At 57.7% G+C, this 18,971-nt stretch overlaps 1 protein-coding gene across 2 annotated transcripts in view; it reads left to right on the forward strand.

Annotated features, from left to right (window-relative positions):
* The first annotated feature begins 471 nt into the window (after window positions 1-471).
* OLFM2 (olfactomedin 2) overlaps window positions 472-18,971 on the forward strand; it is a 56,853-nt gene continuing 38,353 nt past the window's right edge. The window contains exon 1 of one of the 2 annotated variants that reach the window (XM_017338787.3): window positions 472-625. In XM_017338787.3, the coding sequence (XP_017194276.3) occupies window positions 554-625 (72 nt within the window). In that variant the 5' untranslated portion in view covers window positions 472-553. Of the gene's footprint in view, window positions 626-14,506; window positions 14,769-18,971 lie in introns of those variants that run through there. The other variant, XM_017338786.3, reaches the window with a different exon arrangement.

The following is an 18,971-nucleotide window of genomic DNA, read 5'->3' on the forward strand; positions in this document are numbered from 1 at the left end:
CCCTTTCCCCAACTTCCGATTTTACACGCCCTGCCTCAGTTTCTCTGTTGGTTCCGGAGGGAAGGGGGTCTCCTCATTTCTCCCCTTTGCACGGAGCCACTCCTTCCTCTTCCCCCATCACCTGCGTGGGTCCCCCTCCCACGTCCACTTTGACACGGGGAGGGTCTGGGGAGGGTGAGATGGCAAGCACGCGACGGACACCCCTCCCCCAGCCCCGTGCCCCGCTCCCACGGCGGGTGGGGAGGTTAAGGGATCTGGCGCCCAGGCCCCCTCGCCAGCGCCAGCTCCCCCTCTCATCCCCGCTCTCAGCGGACCACCCCCCCTCCTCGCTTGGTTGGAGCCCAAAGACGAGCTGGGGGCGGGGCGGGGGGCGGAGCCCGCCACAAAGGCTCGGCGCGGCCGAGGGGGCGGGGGTGGGGCGGAATCCCGGCCGCGGGCGAGGCGGGGAGGCGGCGGCGCAGGGTGGCCCCGGCCGGCCGGGCGGGGTCGCGCCGGGTGGCGGTCCCGGGCGCCGGGAGGGCGGGCGGGCGGAGAGCCGGGCCGGGGGCGCGTCATGTGGCCGCTCACGGTCCCGCCGCTGCCGCTGCCGCTGCTGCTGCTGCTATGCCCAGGCCTCGCCGGACAGGTAAGGGCCCGGCGGGCAGGTGCGGGCGCGGGGGGGCTCCAGGAGGGGCGGGGAGCCCCGAGGATTCCCAGGGGAACGGCAATTGGGGGTGGTCCAGCAGCACCCCACCCCCCACGGAGCTTCAGGGGTGGTGAAGGGCTGGGGGTCGCCGCGGGGAAGGGGCTGCCGGGCCGTTCACCCCGGCTTGGGGGAGAAGGAGAGGCGCTTCATATCCTTTCTGGGGCTGGGACGGTTTGGGGGTGCAGCGGGACGCCGGCTTGGCGGTTGTCATTCCCTGGGCGACCCGGAGCCCACACCCCACCTCCTGGCTGGCACGAAGTGGGGTGAAGGGGAAAACTTCGGGGGGCCTTTGCCTTTCCCCTGCACGGCTGGGAGACTTGGGGTGAAGACCCTCCCCCATCACGCACACACACTCCTCGCCTGCACCCCCAGTGTGGGAAGGGGGCGGGACTCACGTGTGAGTGACTGACAGGGACGTGTGTGGGGTGCAGGGTGAACGTGTCTTTGTGTCCAGGCTTGGGTGTGACCGAGGGGAGTTTGTGTGTGGGGGCGTCCACTTGGGAGTGAGTTGGGGTGTGTGTACGATGGGGAGATCCTGATGGGTGACAGTGCCTGGCTGCCACCCGTGTTGGGGTGGTGGTGCCAGGCGGGCGAGCCAGCCGTGGGAGTTGTGTGCCTGGCAGCTAGGACTGATCCCAGCGCTGTGGGTGACAGTGTCCCCATGGGCATGTGTGGCCAGGTGTGTGGCTGTGTGAGCGCACCGAGGTGACCCAGCGCATGCGGTTCTGGGCCTTAAGTGCTTGGGAAGGGGCCTTGGGGGGCGAGTGACTGCGTGCAGGCGTGTGTGTGTGTGTGTGTGTGTGTTAGTGCCTCGCACACACTGCTTCTCCCTCCCCATCCTTCCGCAAGGTTTGCAAAATGTGGGGGTCCAGGCATCTTCAGCTCTTGGGGAACCTCTCCTGTACTCTATCCTGGGGATAGGAGCACCCCCAAATTCCCAGCTCTAGATGAGCTCAAAGGGAAGCTGGAATCGAAAATAAGGATAGAAATAGCAGTGAGCATGCATTAAGTGGCTGCTGTAGCAGACACTTGCTCAAGCCCACAGGGTGAGGTGAGGCATTTCAGCCCCTCAGCCCCTCCCTGGGGATGCTGTCTGTACCCTTGCTCTGTAGATGGGGAAACTGAGGCGCGGGGAGAAGAAAAAACTTCTGCTGAAAGACTCACAGCTCAAGAGTGGCAGAGAGAGCATTGGGATGGGAGGCAGTCAGGCTCCCGTGTCCACATGGTCAGCTTTTTGTTAAGTAGCCCACTCCATGGATGGGGAAAGGGCTTGTGGAGATGTTGCAAGGTGGGGTTTTCAGCTCGAAATTCAGATTAAAAACCCTCTGGGCACCTTCCCTCTCCTGTACTGCACGCTGTACCCACCCCAGGAGGGCACTGGGAGAGATGGAGGTTTGCATCTAGATGCAAGAATTTCTGAGGGACCACGGGAGAGGTTGGGGGGGTGGGGCCCCTCTTTCCAGGGTCTGCATCTCAGCACCTGCCCGCTGGGTGGGAGAGGGGCCGTGTCCAGCACCTGGCACCAGGCTTCACACAGTAGGAGCTTAATGGATCCCTGATCCAGAGAGAAACACACACACACACAGAGGCATGGATTTGCAAAACGACTGGGGAAAATGGCCAGAAATGGAGCTGAATTTGGATTCCCAAAGGATCCTTGGCACCAGTACCTGGGGATCGCCCCTACCCGTGCTAGCCCCTCGGGAACGCCAGGCTTCCTGTCGTGTCACCCACATTGGCTGGGTACACAGTTTGCTGTGAGAGGTAGTTGGGGGGGTGGGTGAGCGCTACAAACTGCAAGGCCCAGAGTTCCCTGGGGGCGGGGCTAACCTGGGTCCTCCAAGGGGAGGGGCTTAGCAGGGCGGTGTGGGGCGGGGCTAAACGCAGGCAAGGGGCGGGGCTACCATCAGTTGGGGCGGGGCTGCCGGAGTTCTGCTGTAGGCTGCAGTGCCTCCCAGTGGCCAGCACAGGTATGGCGCCCCGGGGAGCCCCAGGGAGGTTCTGTCCTCTCCATGGCTTCCCAGAGACCCGTCCCGGGTCCCTGATGGGCTGTGGGCTCCACCAGGGCTCTTTCCTGGAAAGAAATTTATTCATTCATTCATCCATCCATTCATTAAGCACAAGGGATACAGCTGTGGCCCAAGTGGTCAAATCCCTTCTCTTTCACACTGACCTTTTGGCAGAGGAAACATACACAAACCCAATAAATATGATACAAAGTCAACAGCGAGGTCCATGTATAAGAACATCAGGTAAATGTCGAGACGAGCAGACTGGCAAAGGAGATTACAGAGAGACCAGGGTGGGAAGTAGGAGCGGCCAGGTGTCTCTAAGGAGCTGATATTTTTACTTCTTATTTATTTTCTAAAGACAGGCAGAGACATCTTCCATCAGCTGATTCACTCCCCTGTGCACGCAACAGCTGGGCCGGGCAGAAGCCAGGAGCCTGGAATTCCATCCGGGTCTCCCACGTGGGTGGCAGGGGTCCAAGCTCTTGGACCATCACCTGTGCATTGATGGGAAGCTGGCTAGGGAGCAGAGGTGGGACTCGAACTTAAGCACTCAGATATGGGACGTGGTCAAATGCCTGCCCCAGGAAGTGTCGTTTGATGCGACAGCTGGAGGAGGTGAGAGAGAGAGAGCCCTGTGGGTATCCCAGAGGGAAAGCATGCAAGGAGGGAGGAACCGCAGGTGCAAAGGCCCTGGGGTAGGGACGAGTCTGGCATGTTTGAGAGCCGTGAGGAGGCTGGTGTGGGCGAGGGGGATTGGGGATTTGGGTGAGGCCAGGGCACCTAGGAACTTGGGTGCTGTGAGATTGAGTCTGGGTTTGAGTTGGAAAGTAGGACCTGTCGGAGTCATTGTCCCTCCATCCAGGGTCCGTCTCGGGTGTTCTGGGTTCTGGTCTGTGAGTGATTTGGAGCTCCCAGACATCCTGAAGCCCCAAGCCCCCCCCCCCTTCCCTGTGGGAAAGGTACCACCTTCCTAACTACTGGGAAGATCCCCCCCCCAGATCTGGCTATATCCTTGGCACTATTTGGGTTTGGGGGCCACTTGTTCCTGGAACCCCTCATCCCCCACAGGATAAGGGGAGGAGGATTGTTCAGTTTGGATCATGCACCTCAGGGCTTTTGCATTTAACGTTCCCTCCGCCAGGGGGTGCTGCCCCCTAAGTAACTCCTTGCTGTCCTTTCTGCTTAAATGTCACCTCCTCTGAGAAGCCCACCCTAAGCAGCCATCTGAGACGGCCGCCCTCTGCTGCTCTCTGCGCACTTCTCTGTGTTATTTTTCTTTGTCATCCTGCTTTTCACAGCTTGTCTGTTTATCCTTCAGTTGGCTCCTCATCAGAGCAGAAACCCGTCAGGGCCCAGGGGTCTTTCCAGTGCCTAGGACAGAGCTGGGCCCACAGCAGGTGCTCAACGAATTTCTAAAAATGTATTTACCGATTTGAGAGGCAGAGAGCGCGCACACAGACACACACACACACACACACACACACACACACACACACATATATGAGACAGCGCCATCTGCTGGTGCACACCCCAAATGCCTGCAGTGGCTGGGGCTGGGCCAGGGCGGGGCTGAAGCTGAAGTCTCCCACGGGGGTGGCAGGAGCTCAGTGGCTTGAGCCCCTCCCCCAGTCTGCATTAGCAGGAAGCTGGAGCTGTGGTGGTGGTGGGGGTGGCTCCCGGACCGCAGCGTGGGATGTGGGAACTGCAGGCTGGATCCCGCCTCGGGACATTCCTGTGCAGGGCCAGGCGCGCATCCAGCCTGGCTTTCTTTTGGAAATCATGACTCCCGTTCCGTTGGCCCCTCTTTCCCACGAGGGATATGTGTCAAGGCCCCCCCCCCACCCAGTGAATGCCCAAAACGGCACACAGCCCTGACGCCTAAACAGGCACGAGGGGAACTTGGAAAGCTCCTGGAAAATGGGCGTAAGTGCTGAGTTTAGGGGTGGGCGTTTAACCTAGCGGTTCAGACGCCCACACCCCATGTCGCAGTGCCTGGGGTGGGTTCCCCACTCTAGCTCCTGACTCCAGCTCCCTGGGAGGAAATGGTGATGGCTCACGTGACTGGGTTCCAGCCCCCGACGTGGGAGACTGGTGACACTCCCAGCTCCTGGCTCTGGTCCCAGCCAGTGTGGGCATTTGGGGAGTGAACTAGTGCATGGAAGCTCGCTCTCTCTCTCTCTCTCTCTCTCTCTCTCTCTCCTGCCCCTTTGTCTGTCTCTCTGCTTCTCAAATCAATAAATACAGAATTTGAAAAAATTTTTAAAAATATTCATTTGAAAGGCAGAGTTATGGGAGTGTAGGGGGGGATTAAAAAGAGTTCTTCCAGCCTCTGGTTCACTCTCTAGATGGCCACGTGGCAGGGGTCAGGCCAGGCTAAAGCCGGCAGCCTGGAACTCCATCCGGGTCTCCTACGCAGGTGCCGGGGCCCAAGCACTTGGGCCATCTTCTGCTGCTGCATTCCCAGGCCATAGCAGAGAGCTGGGTCAGAAATGGAGCAGGGGCTGGCGCTGTGGCATAGCGGGTAAAGCCGCCAGCTACAGTGCCAGCATCCCATATGGGCGCTGGTTCGAGTCCCGGCTGCTCCACTTCCGATCCAGCTCTCTGCTGTGGCCTGGGAAAGCAGTGGAAGATGGCCCAAGTCCTTGAGCCCCAGTATCCACATGGGAGACCTGGAATAAGCTCCTGGCTTTGGCTCAGCTCTGGCTGTTGTGGCCATCTGGGGAGTAAACCAGCAGATGCAAGACCTCTCTCTCCCTCTCTCTCTTTCTCTCTGCCTCTCAGATAAGATACATAAATAAATAAAAAAAAGTGGAGCAGCCAGGACTCGAACCTGCACTCACAGGGGATGCCAGCACTGCAGGTGGCAGCTTTACCTACTGCACCACAGCACCAGCCCGAGATGTTGATTTTAGTTGCACAAAGGTTTGAAACCCAGGCACAACTTTCCACACATGTTTCCCACAAACTGAGGGCAGCTCGTGTGTGTGGCTTGCATCCAAATGTACATCTTCTCATTCCGCTTTTGAGAACACCTGAGGTCCTCTGGTGCTGTGTGCTCTCCCGTGGGCCCTGCAGTGTTGCTACCCGGTGCTGGAGTTCATCAGTCCCCCCATGTTTTATGCCCCAGCCCCTGCTTTGTGCCACTGCTCTTGCACTTTGGGGCTGTTACTAAGTAATACAAGGCTTCCTTGAACACGAGCAGGGTAACCAGGATGTGACAGTGTGGTGCCTGCAGCGTGGATACGCTGGACCACGGGGCCATTTGCCTCCCGGGCAGGGTGGAGTGTGGAGGGATGAGATTTCATTGCCCAGAGCAGCCCACAACTTCAAAGTTACCAAGTACTTGCTTCTGAAATTTTCCATGTACTCTTTTGGGAAGGTTGACCGTGCCTTTGGTGGGAGACACCGTGGCAGGAGGGGTCCCAGGAACCACGTGCTCCTGGACCAGAGGCACCAAGAAAACCCGTCTTCTTACCTAGTGCCTGAGGCCCCACCGGCCCGGGGCACCACTGTTTAGGGCTAAGACCCTGTTCTTGGGGTGGGCAATTAACAGCCCGCATCCTGTATTGGAGTGCTTGGAGCCCCGGCTCTGCTTCTGATTCAGCTCCCTGGGAGGCAGCAGGTGGTGGCTCAAATACCCGGGTATTTGACATTGACCTGGGCTGGAACCCGATCCACGCAGGAGCTATAGATTGAGTTCAGAGTTCCTGGCTTTCGCCTTGGCCCAGCCCCCACTGTGGCAGGTGTTTGGGGCATGAACCAGTGGATGGAAGACCTCTCTCTGCCTTTCAAATAACACCTTCTTTTTTATTTTAAAGAGATCCTGTCTTCCCCAGGCTCCTGTAGAAAGTGTAAAAGCCCAAAGTGGGAGGAAATGAAAGGAAACCTTTAAAAGGGCTAAGAGAGTAAGGGCAGGGCAGAGCTGAGGCGGGGCTAGGTCTTTAATTAAAGAGCGGGAGCGCCACCTGCTGGTGGAATGAAGTTTGTGCAGGGGCTGTGTGTGCGTGACCATGGTGAAGGTATGTGGGTGTGTGCCTGTGTTTGCAGGTGTATACCAGTGTGTGTGTGTGTGCGCGTGTGCACGCAGGTGTGTGTGTGCTTGTAGCCCCCTGCCAGAGGAGAGCAAGTGAGACCCTTGCTTCAAGTGCAAAATTTAAGGGAACTCCAAAAACCTCATTAACCAAGATACTTTAATACATTTAAAATTTTTTAATTTAAAAATATTTTTAAAAGATTTATTTGAAAGACAGAGTTATAGAGAAACAGAGAGAGATCTTAAATCTGCTGGTTTATTCCCTAAATGGCCACAACAGTCAAGGCTGGGCCAGGCTGAAGCCAGGAGCCAGGAGCTTCATCCGGGTCTCCCATGTGGGTGGCAGGGGCCCAAGGACTTGGGCCATCTGCTGCTTCTTTTCCAGGCATATTAGCAGGGAGCTGGATCGGAAGTGGAGTAGCCGGGACTCGAACCAGTGCTCAAATGGAGTGCCAGCATTGCAGGCGGCTGCTTTACCCTCTACACCACAACGCTGGCCCTTGAATGCAATATTTTAAAGAAATGAAAATTCATGCAAAGAAATCTATAATGAGCACAATATCAAAATTTTACTTATAGATGAGGTCCAGGTCTGCACCTGACTTTAATGCTGGCCCCGTGGGAGCAGGTCTGTGGTGTCCCTGTGGGACGGTTCAGGGACGATGCACAGCGGTCCCTTGGTGTCATCGGGGGATTGGTCCCAGGACCTCTGCAGGTACCCAAATCCCCAAATCTCAAGTCCCCCCTTTAAAAGCAGTGCGGTATTTGCAGAGCGCCCAAGCCCATTGCCCCGTAAGCTTTGTTTTGCATCATCCATCTCTGGCTGAGAGATGCCTGCTACGGTCTAAGTGCTGTGTCCAGAGCCGTTAGGCCAGGGAAGCGTCTCTTAGGTGCTCAGGAGGGTAGGGGTCTCTTCCTGACCGTTTTCCACCTGCACTGGGCTGACGTTGTGGGTTCGGAGCGAGGACTGCATGTACTTGGCGTTGGTCAAGCTGTTTAACTTCATCGTCGGACCTGCTGCCTTCCCAGATTCATTTACGTACGGAGCGCCTCTCAGGCTGGGACCCCCACGCCTCACACCGGCGCTGGGTGACCTGGCGCGCTCTGCAGCGCCTGGCTGTGTTGGGACAAAGGCTGTGGTGACGGGAACAGGAGACTTCGCTCCTACTTTCTTTAGAGAACAGCTCAGTGTCTTCACCCCTGGGTGGGGGCCCGCCCGGCTCACGACTTCACCCCCCGCCCCCAGGGTTCAGGCACCAACCAAGCAGAAGCCGGAAGAGAGCAGAGAAGGCTCAGGGACACAGCCCCTACCCTCTGCAGGCTGCCGCGGCTCCCGGGAACCCGGGCGGCTCTCCCAGGCCCGTCTGCATGGCCCTAACAGTCCTGAGTCTCCTGCATTTGTGGTTGCGATGGCCGGGACTGGGTTGCACCAAACTCGGCTGCTGAGTCGGGAGCTCCGTCCGGGTCTCCCACGTGGGTGGCAGGGACCCAAGTATTTGAGCCATCGCCACTGCTTCCCAGAGCGCGCGTGCGCAGAGAGCTGGCGTGAGGCGCAGAGCCTGGGACGAGGGCGTCCCAGGGGGCGGCTTACCCGCTTGGCTCAATGCCTGCCCCTCTGAGCCCCTCATAGCAGATGAGAAGGCCGGTGTCACTGCACAAGAAGGAAGGAAACAGAAGGCACAGCCAGTTGAATGCAATCCAAAAACGAGGGTGCTTTAAAAAGTAAATAGAAAACGGAAAGAAGCGGCTGGCTTTGTGTGGCCAAGTAGGGTAAAGCCACCACCTGCAGTGCCGGCATCCCATAGGGGTGCCAGTTCAAGTCCCGGCTGCTCCACTTCCAATCCAGCTCCCTGCTCATGCACCTGGGAAGGCAGCAGTGATGGGCCAAGTACCTGGGTCCCTGCCACCCCCGTGGGAGACCCAGATGGAGCTCCTGGCTCCTGGTTTCAGCCTGGCCCAGAAGTGAAATAAATCTTTAAAAAAACAAAATGAGATGAGAAGAGAACATTGCTTTAGTCCCACAATTTTGAAAATCCATGCATTTGAGGGATATTCAAAAAATTCACAAAAGTGTGTATTATGAGAGAATCTATGGATAGATTTAAAAAAAATTTGCACTAACATGATGTTTGATTCCACTCTTCCATGGACCTCTTGAGGCCTCCCCTAGCCACTCAGCTTTCAAGCCCTGAAATGGTCTCCGTTATTCTCGTAAAAAATACATAGCCAGCAAAGGTGAGCTAGAGTCTTCGTATTTGTAACTTCTGCACTGATCCCCATGAAAAAGGACCCACAGCGAGGCACTGGGGACATGGAGAGATGTGGCAGCCTGCTGTGGAGTGGCTCCTGTTCTCCAAGTCCAGAAAGGCGCAGCAGGCACAGGGTACACAGTGCAAAGCGTCAAGTCAAAAGGGCTTCCTGGAGGAGGTGGCATTGGCGTTGAGTCTTGCAGGATGAGTGATTGAAGGTGAGAGGGTGGATATTCCAGGTAGAAGGCGGTCCCTGGCTGTGCTAACAAGCCTTGGAGGCCCATGGTGGGTTGTGGAAGCGGGCGGCAGGGTGGAGTATGGATGGTGCATGTGGGGAGGCCAGAAAGGAGGTGAAGTTGGGGACGGAGAGACCGTGATCTGATGGCCTTGCAAGTGGGTTTGGGACTTGGAAATTTACGGAGCTGGCAGTGGGGAGTCATAGAAGAGGGGTGTGTGTGTGTGCATGTGTGTGTGTGTTTAAGGGGAGACAGCTTTTTTTTAAAGATTTATTTATTTATTTGAAATTCAGAGTTACACAGAGAGAGAAGGAGAGGCAGAGAGAGAGAAAGAGAGAGGTCTTCCATCCACTGATTCACTCCCCAATTGACTGCAATGGCTGGAGCTGTGCCAATCTGAAGCCAGGAGCCAGGAGCTTCTTCTGGGTCCCCACGTGGGTGCAGGGGTCCAAGCACTTGGGCCATTTTCTGCTGCTTCCCCAGGCCACAGCAGAGAGCTGGATGGGAAGTGGAGCAGCCAGGACTCAAACCGGCATCCATATGGGATGCTGGCACTGCAGGCGGTGGCTTTCCCGCTATGCCACAGCACTGGCCCCGAGTATTTCTGTTTGTGACTGGCTTATTTCACCCAGCAGAACGCCCTCAAGGTGCACCCATACTTCGGCAGGGAACTTCCTCCCTTTGAAGGCTGAGTCCTGTCCCATTGCATGGCCAGACCACACTCTGTCTTCCATCCCCCCCCCATCCATCCGTGCACTGACACTGGGTCGTGTCCACCTTTGGAGTATCACGGACAGTGCTGGTGCGCACACACGTCTGTGCACACAGCTCCTGGAGACCTTGCTCCCCAATCTTTAGTGCATACGCCCAGCAAGGGAGTTGCTGGGTCACGTGGGATTCTGCACGTAGGTTGTTGAGGGCTCTCAAAACCCAGGAGTTCCAGGGCTTCTACATCCTTGCCAACACTGGTTGATTTCTTTTTTAAAATATGCCTATTTATTTATTTGAAAGGCTGAGTGACAGAGAGAGGGGGGGACAGAGAGAGAGATCTTCCATTTGCCAATTCATTCCACAAATACTCGCAATAACCTGGGCTGGGCCAGGCTGAAGCCAGGAGCCAGGAACTGCAGGCAGGTCTCCCACGTGAGTGGCAGGACCTCAACTCCTGGAGCCGCCACCTGCTGCCTCTCAGGGCAGCAAGAAGCCGGAATCCGGAGTGGAGCTGGAACTTGAATCCAGGCGCTGCACTAATGGGATGCAGGCATTCCCAAGCCTGCCCAAATGCCCAACCCTCCTTATTTGACAAGCAGGAAGGACAGTCCTGCCCACTGCATAGGTTATTCTGCGGGTCCAGTGAGTTAGCAGGTGCACTTCCACCAGGGTTTGAGGAGGGCTTGTTCTCGCTGAGGCGCATGTTCAAGAAGATAGCTGTGGTGGAGGTGCTGGGAGATGGTGACATCATTAAGAGGGATCAGTGCTTTTCTTTGTAAGAAACATTTCTTTTTATCTACTGAAAGGCCCAGTGACTGGGGACATGGAGAGAGACAGAGAGGGAGGGAGGGGGAGAGAGCAAGCGAGCGCCTATCTGCTGGTTCACTTCCTAAATGCCCACAAATGGCCCCAGGCTGGGCCCAAGTCAGGGGTAGAAACTAAAGCCAAGTCTTCCACATGGGCTGCAGCAATGCAGTCACTTCAGGTTGAGGGCATTTCTATCTACTTCCTGTCTGTTGGTTTGCCTTTTTCTGGATGTTTTGTGTACATGGAGCCTGGCTTCTTTTACTGAGCGAATATCTGGAGCTTCATCCACAAACAGTGGGTATCAATAGCTCCCTCCTTCTTATTGATGAATTAGACGCATGACGTTGGTGGATCACTGCTTGTCTGTTGGCCAGATGATAGGCAACGGGTTGTTTCATTCATTTTGAAAAATGCTGCTGTGGGCTGGCGCCGTGGCTCACTAGGCTAATCCTCCACCTGCGGCACCGGCACCCGGGTTCTAGTCCCGGTCGGGGCACCGGATTCTGTTCCGGTTGCTCCTCTTCCAGTCCAGCTCTCTGCTGTGGCCCGGGAGTGCAGCGGAGGATGGCCCAAGTGCTTTGGCCCTGCACCTGCATGGGATACCAGGAGGAAGCACCTGGCTCCTGGCTTCAGATCGGCGCAGCGCGCCGGCCGTAGCAACCATCTTGGGGGGGAACCAATGGAAGGAAGACCTTTCTCTCTGTCTCTCTCTCACTGTCTAACTCTGCCTATCAAAAACAAAATAAAAATAAAAATGCTGCTATGAAAATTTACATTCACGTAGGTCCATGTTCATAGGAAACGTGGGGTTCAAAGATGTTTATGTCGGTGCAACAATTTGTAAAAATCCATACATAGTTTTTTAAAAAAGGTTTATTTATTTATTTGAAAGCAGAGTTACAGAGAGGCAGAGGGAGAGAGAGAGAGGGAGAGAGAGAGAGAGAGAGTCTTTCATCTGCTGGTTCACTCCCCAGATGGCTGCATTGGCCAGGGCTGGGCCAGGCTGAAGCCAGGAGCCTGGCCCTTTATCCAGGTCTCCCACATGGGTGGCAGGGATCTGAGCACTTGGACTGTCTTCTACTGCTTTCCCAGGCACATTAGCAGGGAGCCAAAGTCAGGGGCTGGAGCTGGGACTCAAACCCCAGCCACTCTGACGTGGAATATGGATGCCTCAACTGCTAAGGCAAACAAGCACTCCTGCAAAGCTTCTTACAGCAAAACACGCCTCACACAAGGACTCAGTTGGTGGAGAATTCCCTAGAGAGTCATCCCAGTGTTTCTCTTTCTTTTTGTAAAAGTTATTTTAAAGGCAGGGTTGCAGAGAGAAGAGAAAGAGAGACACAGAGAGAGGGAGGGATGGGAAGTGCACTCTCAGGTGCACAGCAGGGAGCTGGATCAGAAGTGGAGCAGCTGAGATTCAAACTGGTGCTCATATGGGATACTGGTGCCAGGTAGCGGCTCAACCCCCTCTGTCACAACACAGGTCAGGGCCCGTCAGAGAGACAAACCACTGTAGGTGCTTCTGAGACAGGAATTTAATAAAGGGCATTGGTGAAGTGGGAGGTGGAAGATTGAGGAGCCAAGATTTGGGAGCCCAGCCACAAACCACAGCAGAAAGCTGTGGGGGGTGCTAGTGGTGGGGGGGAGCAGACCTGGGGTGGGGTGCCCGGGGAGGAACTCTTTCATCTTCGCTGGGAGCGCAGTCAGAAACCAGTTAAGCAAACAGAGAAGGGAGAGATACCCTGGATCTCCCTCCATGCCTCTCTATTGGATGCGCTTCGCAGAAACCAGTGTGCAAAGGATTCTGGGAAATGTAGTTTTCTGGCGGGAAGGGGCAAGGCACAGAAGCAGGGGAACGCTGGGTGTGCATCTGTGGTGGTGGCCGTTGTGGGCAGAGGGCACAGCGAGTGCCAAGCCCCTGAGGCAGGCGTGTGTCTGACTGACGGAGCCGAAGCCTTGGGAGTGGGTGCCCAGGCCCAGGCGCGGAGGGGGCGTGCAGAAAGAATGGGGAGGGACCTGGGACAAAGTCCTGGGAGTGAAGGTGTTTAGGGAGTGGGAGCAGGGAGGTGGGGACAGAACTAGGAAAGAGGGAGTGAGCCCTGCAGACTGGGAGGTCGGCAGTGCCTCTGCTGAGTGCAGTTTGGGATCAAGGAGGCAGGGCGTGGGGAAGTGAACCCACCGTTAGGGTGTAGACGGCTCCTTGGAGTGCAGACTCAGTCTCCCACAGAGCCCACGGTGAGACCAGGAGCCCAGTGGCCCCGGGTGGGGCTCAGCAGTTTTGGGGTCCGAAAACATCTTTGGGTTCAAATCCTGGGCTCCCACTTAGCTTGCCGGGTCACCCCAAGCGGGTCCCATCTCCTCTCTGAGCTGTAGGTGGGCGGCTGCGCCAAGTTCTAGGAAGCTTCTGTGCAGAGCTGAGCATTTCCTACAAAAAAGCAAGACCCTCCCCCTTTATATATCTTAGGGTCATTTATCAGCTGCAAACAGTAACCACCAGGCTGGCAGCTGCAAAGTCCGCGGGGTGTTTCACACTCACCGGCTCCCCCTACTCCGCACCCCTACCCCAGGACCTTGGCACCTGCTGTTCCACTGTCTGGAAGCCTTTCTCTGGGCCATTCACAGGTTGTCCATCCACCCACCCACCTACCCACTTCACGGATGAAGACGGGGCAGAGAGAAGTCGTAGGTCCCACGGAGGCAAAGCAATCTCTCTGGGGTTGTCCAGCTCAAGGGGAAAAAAAAAAAGGCGGCTGAAGACCCCCCCACATCCCCCACCCTTCCCCAACCTCGACCCCCGCCCTGTGCGCCTCTCCCCCGGCCCGGCCGCTGCGGGAAACGCCTGAGTCATCGCCGCCTCCAGACGGCGGCGGCGAGAGGTGATGCGGGGACGCCGGGAGGGGGCGTGGGTGCAGCCAAAACAGAGGGATGGAAACCCGCCCCGCGCCGCTCGGGACGCGGGTGGGCGAGGGCCTGGGGCCGGGGCCGAGTCGCGGGCAGGAGGCCGCGTGCCGGGTCTCTGCGGTCCCCGGCGGCGCGAAGACCGGGAACCCCGCGCTGCCCAAGTGACCCCCAGGACCGGGGAGGGGGCGGCGGCTGCGGGCTCCTCTCGTCCCGAAACGGCAGGGGGATCCCCACCCCGCCTTCCCCCCCACCAGAGTGGGCTTCAACCGAGGGGAAGCCCCTTCCCCCAGCCCGCGGAGACCCTGGGCTGCCCGACCCGAGGGAGCGCACAGGTGTCTGGCCCCCGGCGCGCCGCCCCTGCCTGGGCTCCCAGGGGGTCTGGCGAGCCGCGGTCACAGTCCCGACCGTAGTAGGTGGCCGGGGGTGGGGGGCGGCTGCTCGTTTAAACGCCGGGCCCAAGCGGCCGGGGGTTCCGCGAGGGGCGGTGCGGGGAGGGCAGCCCGGGAATACCGCCGGGGGTGGGGGCGGGGGCGGGAACACCGGCTGGGGGCGGGGTTGGGGATGCCGCCGCCGCGGTGGGGGTGGGGTGGGGGGGCGGGCGGGAGTGCCTCCAGCAGCCGGGGGGTGGGTCCCCTACCCCAGGGGGCGGTCCCCGGCACGGGGGCGGCGCGGCGGCGGCGAGGGGGCGGGGGCTGTCTGGGTGCCCCCCGCCCCCCGCCGGGCTCCGGGCCGGAGCCGTGACGTCACGGCGGCTGGAAGTGCCCGGCGCGGAGGCGCGGGAGGGGGTTGGGGGGGGCCCGAGCCGGCGCTTTATAAAGCGGAGCCCGCGAGGCGCGCCGAGCCGCAGCCCGCGTCCCCGAGCCCCCCCCCGGGCCCGCCCCCTGCCCCAGCTCGCGCTCGCGACCCCCCCTTCCTCCGGGGGTGGGTGGGTGGGTGGGTGTGCCTGGGTGGCTTAGGGACCGTGCGCCCGGCGGCCCCGGGGCATGAGGCGGGGGCGCGATGTCGGTGCCGCTGCTCAAGATCGGGGCGGTGCTGAGCACCATGGCCATGGTCACCAACTGGATGTCGCAGACGCTGCCCTCGCTCGTGGGGCTCAACGGCACCGTGTCCCGCGCGGGCGCTTCCGAGAAAATCGTGAGTGGCCGCCGCGCGGGGGGCGCTCCCTTGGGGGGGGCGTGGTGCCCGCGCCGCAGCCGCAGCCCCCGGGGGGACCTCGGACCACCAGCGCCTGGCGCGCCGGGGGGGGCGGGGGGCGGGCGGGCGGTTCTCCCGGGACCCGCTCAGCCTCTCTCCCGGCGCTGGTATTATTATTGATTGCTGTTACTATTATTAATGAGCAGGGTGGCCCGAACGCCGGCAAACGCGCCAGGCTCGCAGGGGCCCTGCCCGGCCCCGGGGCGGAGGCCACAAGGGCTGCGGAATGGAGCCTGGTCCCGGCCGGCCGAGCGGGGCGAGCGGGGAGGGCGGGATCTGGGGGGCTGGGAGGGACCCTGCGCCGGATGGGGGAGAGGGAGAGGCTCGGGGTCTCCCAGTGGCACCTCCACCTGCAGGGGCTCTGAGTAGTTCTGAGTGTCTCTCTTCCCTCTGCTTCTCGGGATGTCTCTCTATTTCTGTCTCTCCCTGTCTGTATCTCTTTGCATCTCTCTTTTTTACTGCCCCCAGAACACCCCCTCCCCACCAAGTGCTGAATATTTGTCCGCAGCTGCCTCACTTGCCCTCCCAGGGCTCCCAGGGAGCCACACAGGGGCCACCACCTCCAGAAACTCCAGGATTGCTCCCTCCTGCCCCATCCACCCCCCCATCGCCTACATCCTCCTGCTTCCCCCCGGGTTAATAACGGTGGTCCTGGGGAGACAGAAGGGGGCTTCCTGCCTTGTGACGTCCCTCAGTCTCCTCCAGCTCAGCCCCTGTGGGAGCCTCTCCCATCTTCTGTCTCCAGGATCCCTCCCCTTAGGTGCTTCTGGGATGCCTGGGCTCCCTCTCCCCTCCCTGTTGCCCCAACTTCAGTCCCCTCTGTTTGGTTCCTGGTAGCCACCACACCACACCACCTCTTTCTCTCCCCTTGCTGGAAGGCAAGACTTGGGTTCCAAGGGTTGCAGGCAAATGGTGCTGGTGGTGTGGGTGTGTGTGTGGGGGGGGCACATCCACTGGGACCAAGCTTTGTCTGGTCCCTGGGCGCAGTTGGAATTAGGCTTGGCACAGGTGACACCCTTAAGTCCAGATTCCCACTGGCAACCCGTGTGTGAGGCAGTGTCTGTCACACCAAGTGGCATTGTCGGGTTTGTTGTGGTGTGTCTGTTGGGGGGGGAGCAGGTAAGAGTGGGGGCATCAGGACAAAGTTTGTGTGCAAGTGTGTCTTCCTGGGTGTGAGAGTGAGTGTGAGTGTTGAGACGCTGTGCTGTGTCCCTGCCTGTAGGTTGGTGTGTGTGTGTGTGTGTGTGTGTGTGTTTGCAGGTGTGCCTGCGAGTTTGTGGACGTGAGTATGACACAGCCTTCTTGTTGTTGACATCCCAGTGGGGAGGGAGCAGCCCCACACCTCCCTCCTTGCCGCCTGAGTGTACACATGCATGCATGTGTTGTGTGCAGGTGTGTGTGTGTGAAGGCAAGCAAGTGGTGTGTCCGAGGGATGCTTGCACAAGCGTGCATCTCTGCCTTGGGTGTGTGTGTCTGCAGAGGCGGATGTGTTTGCCTATATGGGCAAGTGTGCATCTAGGAGTGTGTGTGTGCCTGTGTTGTATGGATGTGGGTGAATCCCTGGGCGTCCACGCAGACCTGGTCCCCACTCTAGCCCTTTCATAGCTAATAGCCCTTTGATCCAGTATTGTGTGAGAAATCAGTGGCTGAAAGCTAATGGTTCGCCCCTCCCCCTCCCCCCAGGCTCACCATTGCCTTTCCAGTAGGGCTTTCCATAGAATGAGATGCAGAGGGGCTGGGAGAGAACAGTGACTTGAGGATGCCCAGGTAAGAGGCTTGGGGAGTCTGAGAGACCTAGATTGGAATCTAGATTTTTCTCCATCTTGCTGTGTGGCCCCAGGCCAGTAACTTCACTACCCCAAGCTATAGTTTCCTTGTCTATAAAAAAAACCTGAAATGCTAATTTCCAACTCAGCTGTTGTGGGTAACAGAGACTCTACTGTCCTGATGCTTGCCCATTCCTTCTGTCGCTCCACCCAACTCTCCATCCACTCATCTGTCCATCCATCTTTATATCTGTCCTTCCATTATCCATCTTGACATCTGTCTGTTCATTCCTCCATATATCCATCTCTCCACCCACTCTCCATCTGCTCATCCGTCCATCCATCTTTATATCTGTCCTTGCATCAATCCATCCATCTATGCACCCACCACTCCTTCCACCCATCCATTATCCACCATCTAACCATCTCTATCCTCTGTGTGTCACTCCCTCAACCCATCCGTGTCTCCATCCATCCATCTGTTCATCCTTCCTCCCTTTTATTTCTTCACTGAACCTACTGAGTGCGTCCACTGTTTGGAGCATGTGTATTCTGGAAAGCCCCCAGTTCCGTGCCGTTCATAACGCATGCTGAGGTGGTGTTAGGACTTGGAGTTGAGCTCATCTGGGCTTGAATTCTGGCCCTACAATTAACTAGTTGTATGACCTTGGGGAAATCATTCCGTCTTTCTAAGCTCCAACCTCCTTATTAGTCAAGGATTCTGAGTCTCCATTAGACCATAAGGTCTGCATCTTGTTTAGAACTGAACGCTAAGGCCGGCTGCATAGCAGGCCTACGAAAATAATTGTCAATTGGCTGAATCAACAACTGCACCTTTGGACAGGTCCTCGGATTCCACTTTTAAATGGAAACAAATGACTGGGCGCAAAGTAGGTACTTGTCCTGTCAGGGGGCTTTTGTGTATCCTTGTAGCCAAGCACGTAGTAGGCCTGCAATAAACAGTTGTCAAACATCAAGGTCAGCTTCAGCTTGCTCAGGATTGGGGAGAACGGCCAGAAGTGCCCAGGCACGTAGCAGGTGCTGCGTTGAGAGGAACTGTAGGACTAGGTGAGCACCGGTGTGGGAGGGAGACCGGGAGGGGTTCTGGAATTGAAGCAGTGGGAATTCCCAGGTTCCGGGGCAGGAGGTTGGGTGCTGCTGTTTGCCTTAATAAAGAACCTCATTGGTGGGTGGGGTTGAGCCCAGACCCTTGGGTCATACTCCTTTCTGCCCCTTCCCCAATCTGGAGAAGCAGTGTGGCATTCTTGTGGGAGGAGGCAGGAGGAAGTTGCCTCTTCCACTACCTTTGGCCGACTCCCAGCGTAGAGCATCCCTGTGGGATGGGAGCCTTCCCCAGAATGGCTGCTCACCTGGGGATCGTAAATCCAGGACCAGACTAAGAGCTGTCAGCCCCATTGCCAGCAGCTGCGTCCTCATGGGGCCTGATGCGAGCTCGTCCTTCACCTCCCCCACTTAGGGAAAAGGAGGCAGGAGATGTGTTCTCCGCTGGGGGAAGTGGGGAGGGTGGGGGCAGGTGTCAGAAGACCCTCTTTGAGGACTTCCCCGTGAGAAACTGAAGCTTGGGCATCCGTGTCTCTTCTTGACAGTTCTCTGGAAAGCCCTGGAAATCCCATGTCTGGTCCAGAGAGGCAACACTATACAACCTCAAGTTCCAACACTGTTTCTTGAGTGCTCTGTCCATGGTAGCCGTTGTCCATTGAGGAACCTGAGATGATGGAGGCTCTCTTGGGATCCGATCGTCGGGGCAAGCAATAAGGGGGCAGAGCAGATCCTTTTCCTGCTCCTAAAACTTTGCCTGTTATTTATTTCTCACTCGCAGTTCATTGGTCAAAGCAAGCCACGTGACCACGTCTAACTTCAAAGAGTGACAGGTGTAACCAAATGTTCGTGAATGCCTCCCCTACTCTTGGTGGTCCCTCCTTCTCTTACCTGAACAATGAGAACTCTGGCTTCTGCTAACACTTCTGCCCCTATGGCTGAACCCCGGTGGCTTTGTAAGAAAGAGAGGAGCCTGCACTGTGGTGCAGCGGGCTCAGCTGCCACCTGTGACCCTGGCATCCCATATTGGAGTGTTCAAGTTGTAGCTGCTCCGCTTCTGGTCCAGCTCCCTGATGATGCGCCTGGCAAGGCGGAGGAAGATGGACTAAGTATGTGGGTCCCTGCCACCCATGTGGGAGACCAGCATGGGGTTTGACAATTTGCCATCCACTGGTTCACTCCCCAAATGGCCTCAACAGCCAGGTCTGGGCCAGGTCAAAGTCAGGACTCAGGAACTCCACCCAGGTTTCCCATGTGAGTGCAGAGAGTTTGCTAGGTGCTGAAAACAGTGGAAAGGCATGGACTTATATGGATCTGC

The sequence above is a fragment of the Oryctolagus cuniculus genome, chromosome 16 (genome assembly GCF_964237555.1).
Source record: "Oryctolagus cuniculus chromosome 16, mOryCun1.1, whole genome shotgun sequence".
Taxonomy (NCBI): Eukaryota; Metazoa; Chordata; class Mammalia; order Lagomorpha; family Leporidae; genus Oryctolagus; species Oryctolagus cuniculus.